General features: G+C 56.2%; 6 protein-coding genes across 6 annotated transcripts; 1 reads left to right on the top strand and 5 right to left on the bottom strand.

Moving 5' to 3' along the window:
- Window positions 1-601: 601 nt before the first annotated feature.
- MFIFM68171_07119 (uncharacterized protein) lies at window positions 602-1783 on the bottom strand (the record flags this gene model as incomplete). The annotated part of the gene is made up of 1 exon (XM_071062539.1): window positions 602-1783. The coding sequence occupies one exon, from the start codon at window positions 1781-1783 to the stop codon at window positions 602-604; it is 1182 nt and encodes a 393-aa protein (XP_070918640.1).
- A 780-nt stretch (window positions 1784-2563) lies between these two features.
- Window positions 2564-4028, bottom strand: MFIFM68171_07118 (uncharacterized protein; the record flags this gene model as incomplete). Its single annotated transcript, XM_071062538.1, has 4 exons — window positions 2564-2582; window positions 2640-2656; window positions 2753-3953; window positions 4024-4028. The coding sequence occupies 4 exons, from the start codon at window positions 4026-4028 to the stop codon at window positions 2564-2566; spliced, it is 1242 nt and encodes a 413-aa protein (XP_070918639.1).
- Window positions 4029-4424: 396 nt separating this feature from the next.
- MFIFM68171_07117 (1-alkyl-2-acetylglycerophosphocholine esterase) lies at window positions 4425-5558 on the bottom strand (the record flags this gene model as incomplete). Its single annotated transcript, XM_071062537.1, has 1 exon — window positions 4425-5558. The coding sequence occupies one exon, from the start codon at window positions 5556-5558 to the stop codon at window positions 4425-4427; it is 1134 nt and encodes a 377-aa protein (XP_070918638.1).
- An 897-nt stretch (window positions 5559-6455) lies between these two features.
- Window positions 6456-7838, bottom strand: MFIFM68171_07116 (uncharacterized protein; the record flags this gene model as incomplete). Its single annotated transcript, XM_071062536.1, has 1 exon — window positions 6456-7838. The coding sequence occupies one exon, from the start codon at window positions 7836-7838 to the stop codon at window positions 6456-6458; it is 1383 nt and encodes a 460-aa protein (XP_070918637.1).
- A 1055-nt stretch (window positions 7839-8893) lies between these two features.
- COG5 (Conserved oligomeric Golgi complex subunit) lies at window positions 8894-10321 on the bottom strand (the record flags this gene model as incomplete). Its single annotated transcript, XM_071062535.1, has 1 exon — window positions 8894-10321. One exon carries the CDS (start codon window positions 10319-10321, stop codon window positions 8894-8896), a length of 1428 nt encoding a protein of 475 aa, XP_070918636.1.
- Window positions 10322-11076: 755 nt separating this feature from the next.
- MFIFM68171_07114 (Pheromone a factor receptor) lies at window positions 11077-12793 on the top strand (the record flags this gene model as incomplete). The annotated part of the gene is made up of 2 exons (XM_071062534.1): window positions 11077-11751; window positions 11816-12793. 2 exons carry the CDS (start codon window positions 11077-11079, stop codon window positions 12791-12793), a joined length of 1653 nt encoding a protein of 550 aa, XP_070918635.1.
- Between the last annotated feature and the right edge of the window lie 1350 nt (window positions 12794-14143).

Here is a 14143-nt window from a genome sequence, read left to right as displayed (position 1 = left end):
AACCCCCTCGGAAGTACCGACATCCCGTCGATCTTTCTTGTTCCGTCCTTTTACTCCTACTCGTCTTACCCGGAGTCTCCATGTTAGCCCTCGTTGTGTCGTGCTCGGCGGGTCGCTGTCTACGATGATTGCGCTGTCGTTTCATTGCCGAAAGGCCAGCTTCCGCCGACGTGATCACCCTCAAATGCTCCCTGATAATTAGACATAACCACTTCGCTCAGCTTGGCGCAGATTTTCTCCGCTTTCTGCGCTATCGTTGTCGACACGTTTGTTTGGTCATCGATGGGTATGGTCCGGCTTGTTGCGTAGTATTATACGCGACCATATCATCCTCCTAATTCAACATGAGATAGAAGAAGCAGCGCTTGGAATAACTTCAGAAGCACACAAGAGGACGAGAGAAGTTCATTGCGTTAATAAATTTGGCTACCTTCAGCTGGGTATCAATTTTTCGCACGAGAGCGGAAAGTACAAAAAAAAAAAAAAAAAAAAAAAAAGATGTCAGGGAGAAAAACAACGTTGGTAAAACCCTAGCGCACCCTGCTATCAAGAGAACGTTGACCGAATCCCTCACACGACGAACCATGATCCCCTCGCGATCTCACACCCCATTCAGTGTCTGCCACGGCCTCAACTGGATATAGGCCGTGGATCCAGTTTCGGGATTCTGGAACAGGTAAAGGGGGAGGAGGTGGCGCTGGGCGAGCCAGCTCATGCCGGTTTGCGTAGCTAGGGCTGGAGTCGGAGCCAGTGGTAGTACCGTCCCGATGGGAGGGGCCGGGGCGAGTTGGTCATAGCCGGAGAGAACGGCAGTCATCTGAGCACCGGCTGGGGGGATCGTTGGCGGCGGCGGCGGCGGTGGCGGCGGCAGAGGTGGCGGCACAGGCAGACCCAGGTGCTGGGCTCTTCGCAGAGGCAGCTGACTATTTGGCCTGTTGACGGCTGAAGGAGCTCCCCGAGGCCGGAAACCATGGGACCCTTCCATGCGCCGCTTCCGTCCGCCTGGGGCCTCCGGCTGGGTTTGGGGGACTACTGGTGTGTTCCCTACAACCTGGAGTGAAGACCTCGCCACAGAGCCCGAGGGGGTCGGCGCCATCGCAGGACCAGCCGTGTCCGGTTGCAGAGCGCCATGTGGGCCGTTTGCGGCGTCGTTGTCAGCCGTGGAGCCCGCGGCCCCGGTCCCGAAGATGGCCGTGAATCCGGGTGGTTGCCCGGCAAGTGGCATGCGTGGAACGACGACGCTGTCATTGGAGACAGCGTTCTTGGCGGTCTCAATGGACGAGACGATGAACCTAACAATAGACGAATCTATTTCCACATCGGGACTCTGATGAAGGAGCCGGTTCCCGTGGAAATTGTTGAGTACGTCCCTTACTTTTCGGTTCCACTGGGTCTTGGCCAAGGACATCAATCTCGGCCAAAAGTCCAGAATGCGTGCCTGGACGTCTTGGTCGAGACTATCCCACTTCTCGCGTAATCCATTGGCCGGATCTGTCAGGCCGCTCAAGAATTTGTCCCAAGGATGCTTGCGTTGCTCGGCCGCAATGTCGAGGTGTCTCCAGCAACTTAGCGGAACATAGATAAACTCGGGCGAAGTTCTTGATGCCTGCTCCGCATAAGTGTCGCTGTACGGTTCGCCGCCTCCGTCGTTGTCGAAGAGGTCGGTGTTGGTGTCAGCGTTGGCGCCGGCCCCGGCGCCGGCGTCATTGTTGCAGGTGACATCGCAGTTGGGATCTTCCGGATCGTTGGACCCTAGGAATCTGATTGTGGTATGGTGGCTCATTCTTACTAGTTGCAGTGTTCAATGAAGGGATTTATTGAATTGGGTATGAGAATTGCCAAAATAAGGTGGCTTGGTGACTTGGTAGTTGAATGCCGCTCCAGGTCGTATGCAGCGGTTGAGCTCGCCTTTAAAAGGCCATGAAGCACAGATGCCTCTTACAGTTTGACTCTTGAATGCTATCAAGCTTTTGGTAGCTTGCATCAGATAGGTAGCTAGAGGGACGCGTGCTCTTGCACCATCCGGTCCGATTTAGATCTTTTACTATGCTGCAGTAAACTAGTTAGCGGTGGATTTGCCATGACCCGAGTCGTGGCGATGTCTCACTATTAGGTCCGTTCACATTCGCCGAACCGCGGCATGATGGTTATGTGTAAGCTTTGGGTGAGGCTTTCGTTTCTCCACCAAACCAAAACTTAAATTTGACAGTCCGCAAATAAGACGGCCAAAACATTGTGCCAGATGGAATCCTGTACGTTAAGAGAAGTAACCGTCGCAACCTGCAAGATCTTTAACTAAAGTACCTTATCCATCGACTAGAGGCTGCCTACGCCTCAGGCGTCGTGGGTTCGAGCCTCTAACGAGAGCGCTTAGACATAGATACGTATGAACCATCGGCACGTATCCCGCTATTGATTATGGCAGTTACTCCCAAACGCCTCACCAGGGCGTAGACTAGAAGCCACTAGCATTTCCCATGGACACCCTGCCTATGACGTCAAAGCATGCTGTCGCAGAACATCTAGGATTACCACTGCAGCCCTGGTCACGGAAGGCTCACAATCACGAGGTACAAGACATCCTCGCAGCCCAGTTAGCCAAATCTAATGACTAGGTAATTGGGGATTTGTCCGCGTACCTTCTGTAGTAAACTTGCTATTCCACCGCTTCGGCCGCCAGGGGCACGTTCCGCTTTCCTTAGTTGTCCTGCCCCATCGCCTCTAGTACGCTCTGAACTAGCAGTAGCTTCACCTGGACCGCTTTGACTTCTGGTAGGTTCTGCCGGCCCGTATTGCCACTGCCGCCAGTAAGGAAAGCCACGATATCTCCACTGGAAGCCGGATGGTTTGGGTCCGCGTATCGCGATCGAAACTCTGGTTTTGGTAGCGCGTTTCCAATGGGGGGTTTCGTATTGTCGGCAGTCCACTTGGCCTGCGCACGTTTATCCATATGCTCGTCAAGCCACCTTTCTGCACGGTCGGCGACATTATCCTTTCCAGCGCTCGGGGCCGTGTCCGGCGGCGGGAAGACAAGTGGGGCCGTCTCCGCCCAGTTGAAAGCGCCATTGGAATGCTTGGTGATGCGCTGCATTTGTGATGTCAAGTCCTGAATCTTCTTGGCGAGGCCTGTTTCACCAGATGCTTCGGCCGCCCTCCGTTGCCCGTCAAAGCCGACCGCCGCTATGATGTCCTGGTCTTCGCTGAGATCCGGCCTCCACGTCACCACAAGACACACCACGCCCCGAGGTATGAACATCTCCGCGTTGACGCAATCTAGAAACGTATTGGAACGGAACCGGCTGTGCCCTTCCATGATAACCTCGGTAGCCATGCCGACCCCGACGCCGAGAAGCATCATCAGCGGCTCGTGCGACTCCACTCCTGCCAGACCGGCCAGATTGATTGCGTATAGCCATGGATTGGGCTCTAATGCCTTGTTGAATGTGTCGATGAAGTCGAGGAATGTCTCCTGGTCGATACCCACATCGGCCAGTACCGGCGCGTAGGCCCGTACGAACCCTCGAGCTCGAGCTTTGGGCCGTCTCTGGACCAGTACCACGGGCAAACCCAGTTTAGAGTTTGGGTTTTGGTCAGGTAAACGAGGATGTCGGTTCAGGAACGCCTTGGCCAAGTCGTTTGGCTCCTTGGGGGGCTGTGACTCAGGTTCTTCCCTCACTGCTTCTCGTTCTGCATCATCGTCTTGCGCCCATAGTGCCTCGTTGAGTTGTGCTGGAGATGACGCTGCCTGGAGCTCCTGCGACTTGTCTTTCTTTTCTCGTCGATAATGGACAGCCTCCGATATGAAACCGATGCCTGCCGCCGCTGCCCTAACGAGGCTGCTTACGGGGTCGTCTTTCTTGCCACGGCTGCCGTCCGGTCTGCTGAACGTCTTGTCTCGCTCACGGATGACTTCCTGAGCCAATTTGGTGTTGTCTTTGATGCGATATTCTTTGCTTCGTCCGTTAGACTAGAGGCTATAATTAGAGACTTGCATGCATTCAACACAGCAATGTAATACCGCACCTCATCGTGTCTACTGTAGGTGCCCGCAACTTGTTGTCTATCTTGGCTTAATTAGCGTCCAATTTGGCTTAATGGAGCATCAGTAAATCTTGTAATGCCACACCCGTGATATATACTCTCTACGCATCAGTATGGGCGTTTCACTTAGTGTCTGTGTAACCAAACTGTTCCCCGCGGACCTTGTCAGCAGCCACATGTCTGCAACTCGGCCGGGCGTCCGCGGGGACCGAATGCGCTGAACAAATAAAACGCAACCCGCGGAAAGCGGACTCTTGGCGTAGGATGAAGGGATCTTCCAACATGCCATCAAAGACATGCCATTCTGGCATCCTATTACGAACAGCAGTCCAATGAACAGGTAGTTGGTCACACCATCAGCTACTACATAATAAACATGCCAATTACATGAATCGGTTGGGCCATACGAAAGCAACCTCCGGGTACAGCTTGCTTGGGCCCGCGAGCAGCCCCTCCGGTTTCCCGTCCAGTGCCATAGAAAAGAAATCTGACAAGTACTCGGTCAAAATCTCCAAGGTACGAGCTCCAGTAATTTCCCCCAAGACCAAGTCCACAAGCTGCTGGTTGTCCCTCAGGCCAGCCACATCCCCAATCTGAGGGAAATCGGTCAAGTATCCATGCATTGAGTTAGCCAAGCTTAGCTCTTTGATCCATGTGCTGGGATGCTGCGCCGCCGTGGCATTCAAGAATCTGGACCACGACTCATCGCTAGACGAGTTGTGGCCGGTCGAGCCAAAGATGAGGAAAGGGCTGGCGACGCCGAGATCGAGAGCCCGGCCGAACATGGCGCCGTCAATGTTGACCCCTGCGGCAATGCTACTATCATGGAGCAGGGCATTTGCTGCGGCGGGGCCACCAAATGAGTCGCCAACGTAACCGACTTTGCGTGGCTTGCGGATTCCAAGACGATCTAGGACGAACGAGGCGTCTGCCGACCGCACATCCAGAGCGAATTGCAGCGCGTCGGTGGCGTTAGGGTCCCGTGGAACTCTCCCGCCGTAAATGACAGTGCCATCTGGGAACTGGACAGCGTCTGTCTCGTATGGATGGTCCATGACGATGACTTCGTATCCTATACTTGCGAAGCGTTGTGCAGTGCCCGAATATAACAGTCTGGTCGTGTTGAGTCCGGTATCGAAGAGCAACGTCGGGAAATTCTGATGCCGGCCGCCTCTGACCTTGCAGCACACCTCCATCTCGAGCGTGGCTAAAAGACCACCCGGCCAGATACCCTCGCCAAAGAAGCCGTCCAGAATGGCATCCTCAACCGAGGCCATAAAATTGTTCATGTACGGCACGCGGCATGATTTGACGCAGTCACGCTTTCGAATTGGCGTGAAGCGTGATATCATTACACGGCGGGGATGCGACGCGTTGAAGGGGTCGGCCCGGCTATGGTCAACGAGCTCCGAGGATGTCCATTTGACCCTGTAAGGAGTGTCCGGTACCGGGAAGACAGCAGCTTGTATGCATGTCGCCCCAGACAAGACGACTGGGATCAATGTTGAAAGCTTCATCGAGTCTGCCGAGTTTCTTTGAGCACGGGAGTGGTGAAGAAGCGCCGAGGACCCGTATAGGGGGGAACGAGGTAAATACTAGTTGAAGGAAGGCCGTGGAACCCCCCTGTAGACACACCGCAATGTAACCTTATCTGTACATTGGACCTGCCTAATTGAGCTTGGAGATTCAAGCTAGCGAACTGCTCTCGAGAAGGATGACCCGACCCGGTCAATTCAGGTAAGTTTAAGGTAGGTATTCCGGGTCTACGCAACTGCGAGGGTCGACTCCACTACTAATCCTTACGGCTAGCATACTAAAAGTAACAAGTTATTTTCGTTTTTTTTTTTTTTTTTTTGTCTCTCTTCCTATTCTAAGCAATCCTACCGCTCTCCTCCTCAATTAGTAAATGTGGTTCGAAAGGGCCATTAATTTTGCGCACACCGATTTATCCGATTCTGTTTCGGCAATGTGCTTGTTTGAAGAAATAAACGTTTCAACCCAGTTTTGATATCGGAATATACAGGAACGTAAAGGATGATTCATTTAATTTGACCTCGTGACATTTGATCTCACCCATCTCTCGTTCTCGCTTCTTACTACACTCATTAAGTCAACATCGGGATATCTCCTGTCTAACTCTCATAACGCCCCGAGCGCCCAATTAATCTGAAGTAATACGCCTGAATGGATTATCTATACAACAAACAGACTAGTTAGATGTAAAGGGGATACAGATCGTATATCTCTCGTGCTCAGTGCCTCGTTACGGGCATTCCTTAGCCTAGGCGTTCTCGTCACCACAAGTACCTAATCCACCACTACTCTTTAATTACCTATTATTGCAATTGCTGCCCTTTCTGTGTCGTTAAGTAAAGCATGGCAATCCATAAACACCTCTGTACCGTCCATCCTTATCACCCGGTAACAACAACAACCCCTTGCTCAAACACAACCTTCACCGTCTCCTTCGCTAACTCCAATTCCATTTTGACAACCATCTGATACTCCCTCCTGATATTATACGTCACAAAACTTGGACACAATACCTTGCTCACACCCCAGATTGTAGTCATCGGCTTCCTCTCCCCCAGAACCTCGACGCAGTTCACGCCAAACCTCAACCCCAGCAACCCGCCCACATCCAACGGCGCCACACCCCCTTCGCCTCCCTCGCCCTGTCCGTCCCCGGGCACCTCCACGGGCAAGCCCCGCATCCGCTCCTGGCCGGCGCCCGGGCCGACATCCTTGGGACTCCCCGCCGCCGCCCGCGCCACCTCGGAGACCTTGTAGTTATCCCCCTTGCGGAGCCGCCAGTTCTCAATGGCCACGCCCGTGCCCGCCCACAGCTGCACCTCCACCCCGGTCAGCCGGACGACCTTCTCCGTCTTCTCCAGCCTGGGCTCGACGGCGCCGGCGTCGCGGCCGATCTTGAGCCAGAGCGGCACCGTCGGGCCGTCCAGGCTCATCGAGACGTGGGTGGGCAGCTGCGCGCAGACAGCGAAGGAGTACCGCGGCACCGATGACGTCTCGAACAGCTTCTGGGCCCTCTGCTTGAAGCTGAGCTTGGCGTCCTCCATGCCCGGCAGGAGGCGCTGCGAGGCGACGGTGCAGACCTGGCGGTGCGGGAAGTGCAGGAGCATTGTCGGTCCGGGTCCGGGTCCCGGCGCGGCGGGGAGGGTGCGGGGCGGGAATATGGTGATGGGGAGGACGGAGTTGGCGGTGACCTTGGTTTTGCCGGCGTGCTCTTCCGCTAGCTCGGCGTAGAGGTAGTATTCCACCCATGCTTCCATATAGCTGGACGGAGTGCCGTCCGACGTGTAGAAGGTAAAGGGGAGCGGTTGGGAGAGCTGATAGCCGGCCGGATTCCAGGGGAGGAAGCAGTGCGAGGGATTCTGTTTCTGCGGGATCGAGGGGGATGTGTGCGTGGGAATGGGAACGGCGAAGGGCCAGGACTGCCGGTATGGGTCGTCGGGGGGAACGTGGAGTGGGCCGTCGAAAAGGACATGTCGCTCGCCGCTGAGGAGGTCGAAATTGGAATCGTAGTAGTAAGTCCTTTTGTTTTCTCCCATCCCTTTTTCTATCTTGAGCCTGGCAACTGAGCGGCCGATGAGTGCAACGGATATCCATGCTCGGGGACTGACGGCCTTGGCTTGGCGGTGGATGTGGCCGGTGACAGTTTGGCCGGGTGCGAAGCCCTGACCGGGGACGCCCAATTGGACACTTAGTTTGGGTGATGCCTTGGGCGTAGCTTGTTTCCAAGACGGCGACAATGCCTTTATTGATGCTACCAAATCCATGGTGAATATGGGGTCGGGCGGGCCGTTCCTTTGGTGCAATCAGTTAAGGTTTGGCAAACGCGGGGAAGGGCTGGTGACTGAATTCTTTTAAGTATTAGTCCGGGAACTATGTTTTTTAAATGTGATTGTTGGGTTACCGTGGCTGAAGGAGGCATAGCAGATCCTCCCGCGTCCCCGGGTACCAGAGGTCTGCCGCGTGATACAATTCCTCAGCTTGCTATTCCTCTCGGTCCATGCTGAGTGCGCCTGGTGTGGCGGTGTTAAAGGCTGTTCAACTGATGTGACACTACCTCGGATTTTCGGCACATTGACATGCGCCGCTTGGCCTCCTCTGGCCGTGGGACGGCGAGCGGGCGAATATCACAACCTCGCATTAAACCGGCAACACTCCTCTGGCACGTTGCAGTGTATCTTTCAAATGACCTATTCATAGCGCTTGAAAAACACGATTGCCGATGGACAACCTGTACAAACGATGGCCTAACCCTATGTCTGAGTAACCTCTTTAGGGGGTAGCGCAGGTATGCAGAGTCCCTTTACAATAACAATGTGAGTTTTAAGCAACTTGGTCTCCGGGGAAGTGAGTCCGACCATCTCTCTCTGTCTCTGTCTCCACCTCCCGCGGGCCTCGCGAGAGACATGTAGTGGCTTTACCACAAAGCTGTGCGGAAGTGTTGTTGCCAGGTGTTGAAGCCGGACGCCCCAAAAGACATGGTTCTAGCGCTTCTGGTCCTGATATGCTAGCTGCACTAAAAAAAAAAAAAAATGCGCTAGATCGATGGTAGGCAACATCAGTAGAGAAATATCCATAATCTCATAGTTATCAAAGGCATCTAAGAAGTTAATCAACCAACCATAATCGCGTTCGGACGAGGAAGTCTTTGTACGATAGTCCGCGGAGCGAGAGCTGCGAGCTGCATGATGGATGCGGTTTTGGAGTGGTGGGAACACCGTGAAGAGGAGATTATTTATGGGTAATCCCGGCGAAACGGTGGTAGCTCTACTGAGGCCTGTAGCCAGACAGGCACGTACCTGCAATTCGATTTATCTTCCCATCACCGCCCCAAGTTATTAACCACACTCCCGACCATGACAGCTACCTCCCTCTCCCAATGCCTCGCGCTCGTCTCTCCCTCGCTGTTCTTCACCTTGCCTTTCGCCGCCGCCGCAACGGCGCTAGGCAACTGACTACCCTTAGCCACACATTCCTTGATGGCTTCTCCTACGCTCTGCCTGTTGGTCTTGAGCGTACGTGCCGACACACCCCCCTTGGCGACAATTTCCTGAACGCGGGGCGCCATACTTCCCGCCATTGTCCGCCAGAAATAACTGGCCAGCGAACCTGTCTCCAAGTATGCCAGCAACGGCTGCAGCATGTTCCCGCCGGCGGCCGTCTGCTTCCCCTGCATCAGGGGATGTGGCGGGGCGCGTGTCCCCTCCAAGACTGCTTCCAGCGCGACGACATTCTGACACCGGGCGCTGACCTCGGCAAGCGTCCTCTCCAGACTCGGCAGCGTCGCCAGGGCGCGCGACAAACCCGCGATACTGCTCTGCAAGGCAGATCGCAGGTAAACCTCCAGTGCCTGCAGCATTAGCGTCGGCACCCACTTCTCGGCCGCCTTCGTCCCCGACGGCACAGGCGTCAACAGATACAAGGCCGTGACCGCCGACACGGTCCTCGCCCTGGCCTCCTCGCTCTGCGCAAACGTCGCCGACCCGGACGCCGAGCCCACCGAGAACTCCCTGACGATCCTCTCGGCCGTCTCCCGCACCGACCGTTCCACGGGCGCCACCACGCCCTCCCGCAACGACTTGACCACGTCGACCTTGTCCAGCCCGTACCCCTCCGCGCCGGCGACGGCGGCCGCGCCGAGGAGCTCCCGCAGGGCCAGCAGCGTGTGCGCGCACCGCACCAGGGCGCGGTGGTCCTCCCGGCTGCGCGACGAGGCAGAGCTCGTCGTGGCGGTGGCGCTGGCGGACCCGGTCAGCTCGGCGTGCTGCACCTCGAGCTGCCTCCCCAGCTGCAGGGCGCGGCCTACGGCGCGGCCGAGCTTGAGCGTCTCCCACAGCCGGGAGGCGACGGCGCGCACTTCGTCGGCTTCGGCATGCTTCTGGGTGACTTCCTTCTCGAGCTGCTTGTAGCTGTCGTTGAGAGCGGTGATTTGCGATTGGATGGCCGAGAGGATGCGGGCGCTCGCGTCGGTCTGGGATTTGGTGTGCGAGAGTAAGGGGATGGCGGAGCGGGTGGTGAGGAGGTCGATGTGCGAGTCGATCTCCTGGATGTCAAAGAGAACGCGCGACAGCGGGGTTGAGAGGTCGAGCGGCGTGTCGTTGGGGTTGTTGGTTGCGAGGACGAGGGTGTTGGCGAACGAGGACGGATTGAACGAGGGGTCGAGGAAGGCTTCGAAGTCGATGTACGAAGGCTCGTTGTCGTCGGGGTTGAGTTGCGGGGTGACGGGAGTGGGGGTGACCGGGAGGCTCATCTTGAGGCGGTTGTCGGTGTTTGCTTGCGGCGCCGCCTTGCAGTGAGAGTCGGGTCGGGTGTTCCAACCCCAACGCCGAGGGAACGGGAAGCTCAAGGGTGGACCCCGCTTCTTCAGTTGTTCCAGTGGGGCAATGCAGGGTGCGCGCTGGTGTCTCCACCAGAAGTACTGCACACCCGGCCCGGGGGCTGTCTGTGAGGTCATCGCCCCCAGTTTAACACAGTGCCATCTGAGATGCCCAAGATGTCTTGGATACCTTGGACTTTGCTGCAACAGAGAAGAGAAGCCGAAGAGCACTTGGGCTCACTAACGAAGGCCAAAGCAGCCAGGTTCAGCATCTTCCAACAGGCGTCTGATCCAAAGCTTAGCAACGGGCTAACAGCAACTGGTGCTGTACTGTACATACAAGGCAGACGTTACCACTGCTGGACAGTGCCAGCGTCTTCCCGCTTCTACTGGGTGAGCGATTAAAGTGCCGAACCGAAACTGCCCGCCGGAAGCTACGGCAGGAAATGCCCATCCCACTGTACTGTACTGTACAACTGTAATTTGGCGATCCAACGGCTCCGAGATTTTCTCCTCCTCCTCTGCGGAACAGAGAGCTTTCTCGATCATCTCTGCTAGCCATGTCCTAGCTCTGCCTGCGACAACCCGGGGAGATCAATTGCCCTCAATTTGCGCCCCAGCGCGCCATATTACCCCGATTCGAGCGACAGCGCGCCCATGGTTCCCTGGCTCAACTGGGCGCCGCAACGATGCCTCTGCTCGATCCGCGCGACATCGTCGCCTTTCCGGCCGGCGACAACACGACCGATACGGTGATTAACGGGGTTCACTTCAACTTGACGACACTCGATCACTGGAACTACACGCTCTACTCCAACGGTACTCTATCCAACGGCTCGTGGTGTGTCCTGACGTTTGCCCCGCACACGCCGTCGCTCCTCCTCGAGAACGGCACCTTTGCCAATGTGACATGGTGCTACGAGCCTGTCAGGAACATTGGAACGCGCGCCGGTATTGCCATTGGCTACGCCGTCGCCTTCGGTGTCGGCCTGGTCATCACTCTTGTCTGCCTCAACAAGCATGGACGCTTGCATCTTCCCGCCGAGAAGCGCTTCTATCCTATCGGAAGGAGGTGGCAGTGGTACTGGGCGTCGTGGGTTTGCGCAATGGCACTCATCAGCCTGATGACTAGCGTGGACGTCGACCGGTATTACCTGCCGGAGCTGCCCATCATCCTCACAAGCTTCTTCTGGTATCTGATGCAGATTGGCGCTGTGGCGATCGTGTGGGAAGCTGTGAGGCACTGGGGGAGTTGGATGGAGAGACAGTTTATTGACCCCGACCCCTTTGCTCTCCGAGACGACGACAGGAGATCCAAAGTCGAATTTTGGGTGCCGCTATGGTTCTACCTCTTTCTCTGGTTGGTAAGTCACCCGGCGGGGGGCCTCTTGCGGTTTCAAGCGTTGACCCCCGTCTCTCTCTCTCCAGAATTTCTTCATGATCATCCCTCGCAACTGGGAACCGATTCAGCATCAGCGCTACCCGCAGCAGATTCTCGACGAAGCCATACCGACCGCGACAGATGCCCGCTTCAAAGCCGCAGCATTCTTCCTAGCCGTCTGCTGGCTGACCACCGTCTTCTCCCTGCGCCACTCGATCAAACACTACTGCCCACGCAACCGAGGCATCTTCAACCGCGTAGCAGGCTTCCTCCGATACACGCCCGCCCGCTTCATCCTCATCGTCCCGCTTGCCGCTGTAATCCCGGCGTATCAGGCGCTGGTAGCATGGCACTTTGCCTGGAGCCCGCTGAACGCGAATGGACTTGTAGCGGCCATTTACCCAGGCGCATTCACCCCGGCGCTCCTCATCGTCTACATTCAAGCTTTCTTTGGCCTCCTACTCCCTAATGAGGACAAGGAGCTGCGGAGGCAACGCCGCGTACGCGGCCAGGAATTGGACCGTGAAATGGGCATCGTGAACAAGCCGGCCTGGTGGCGCCTGGTCAACGGCGAGAACATCGCCGCCAACGAAAGTATGCGTGATCGCTTAACCCGCAACGTTCGTGAGATCAACGGCAACAAATCTGCCGCCGCCGCCACTCCCGCCGCAGGGGCCAGCGGCCCCGTCGAAATGACACCAGTCCCCCCACCTCCGCCGTCCGGCCCCACAGTCCCCCGCCCCGTCGCGCAGCCGTACGCTGGTAAGTCCGACAGGAGGCGGCAGGAACGCGCCGTGGAGCTTGCTGCGGGCATGTTGTTTCCTGAGGCAGGGGAACGAGCCGCCGCAGCTTCTGCCAGCAGGCGAGCGGAGGCCACACTGGATGGGCCCCCGCCGCCGCCGTACCAGCCCGAGAGAGATGTCCGAGCGGACGCACATACCCAGGCTCCGAACGTAGCAAGGAGCATTAGCGGCGACTCGACCAATAGGCCACCGCAGCAAATAAGGAGCATGCTCGACGTATGAGCTACGATAGTAATTCGCCAGCCGCGCTACTCGCTCTCCGCCTCGAGCGCCGCCTGGTCGACAGCCCGACGACCCGGGAATGGAGCTTCGAACTCTGCTCCCGTGCCCGCTCCCCCGTCAACCACTCTGCAGGACGAGGGTACTTCCAAGCTCTGCGGCTCCAAACGTTGGATCCCGGCACCACTGAGTACGACAACTTGAAAGCATAGTTCCAAGGCGAGATTCACATTGAGACACGCATGGCGAAGCCATGCCGTACACACCACGACACGCAGAGCCAATGATGGATGGGCCTCATACGGCTCACACAACTGTGCAGTCTCTTCACAGAGCGTCCCACTGCCTACCGAGCCAAAAGGTCGACAACTGACGGAAGGAAATTAGATTGGGTTTAATATCACGGGCCATAGCAATAACCCTAGGATACATCAACAGGAGTTCTACGCGTTGACCTGTACGTACATAGGGCAAAGAAATTAGGTGGCTTGGGGTGGTTGGGATAATTCAGAAATTGGGTCCGCTTAGATAGGGACAAACTAATGTACTGACCAGTATGGCCGTGTTGATGCGTGGTCTTTCGACCCATCAAATGCCTGCATAGAAGCCAATCTGTTTCGTTGTCTTGCGTTTTCGGGGGTGTCGGCTTCTTTTTTACCCTGCTTACCCAGGCCGGCCTCTTCCCGTCCCGTCCCATCAGGCTGGAGCCCAGCCTCCGCCTGCCAGCTTCGGGAACTCCGGATCCCAAAACACCAACCTCGCTCTCCCTGGGGCTTGCTTATTTGTCACACCGAGAGGCGGGGGGTTGGCCCCCTTACGGCCAACAAAGAACCACAGCCTAACCTAAAGTCGCAAAACAGCGGGGAAAAAGGGAAACGAAAGATGCGCAAATTGGGTCATTCACCGATCCTTTACCTCCGAAGATAGACACTATTCCCATCCACTGAATTCCCTCGCCTCGTTAAGGAGGACAGAAAGAAACGGGAACAAAAACGAGAAGAAACGCGAGACGGTGCAAGAGGAAAATGGCAGATGTAAAATAAGGAAGCAACCAATTATTAGCGTTACTAAATCTCCACTCTACCTCACGGAGCCGAAATCAACGGGACTGGTTCGCTATATCCAGCCGGGCCGAAAGGCAGGCACACATGGCCCCGACAGAAGCCGGCGTTTGCAACCTGGAGCTTCTGGATACCAGAACCAACGAATTACCCTGTCAACACAATGCATTTGCATGCATTGCATGGGGGCGAAAAGCTCCAGGTAGCACAGCTACCGGAATCCGCAAAGCGACGACAATAACACATCAAGTACACTGTGAGATGGAAGAGGCATCTGAGTGGTGAATCGATA

Source organism: Madurella fahalii, assembly GCF_045866475.1.
Source record: "Madurella fahalii IFM 68171 DNA, scaffold_4, whole genome shotgun sequence".
Taxonomy (NCBI): domain Eukaryota; kingdom Fungi; phylum Ascomycota; class Sordariomycetes; order Sordariales; genus Madurella; species Madurella fahalii.
This window is presented reverse-complemented; position numbering and strand designations above follow the sequence as displayed.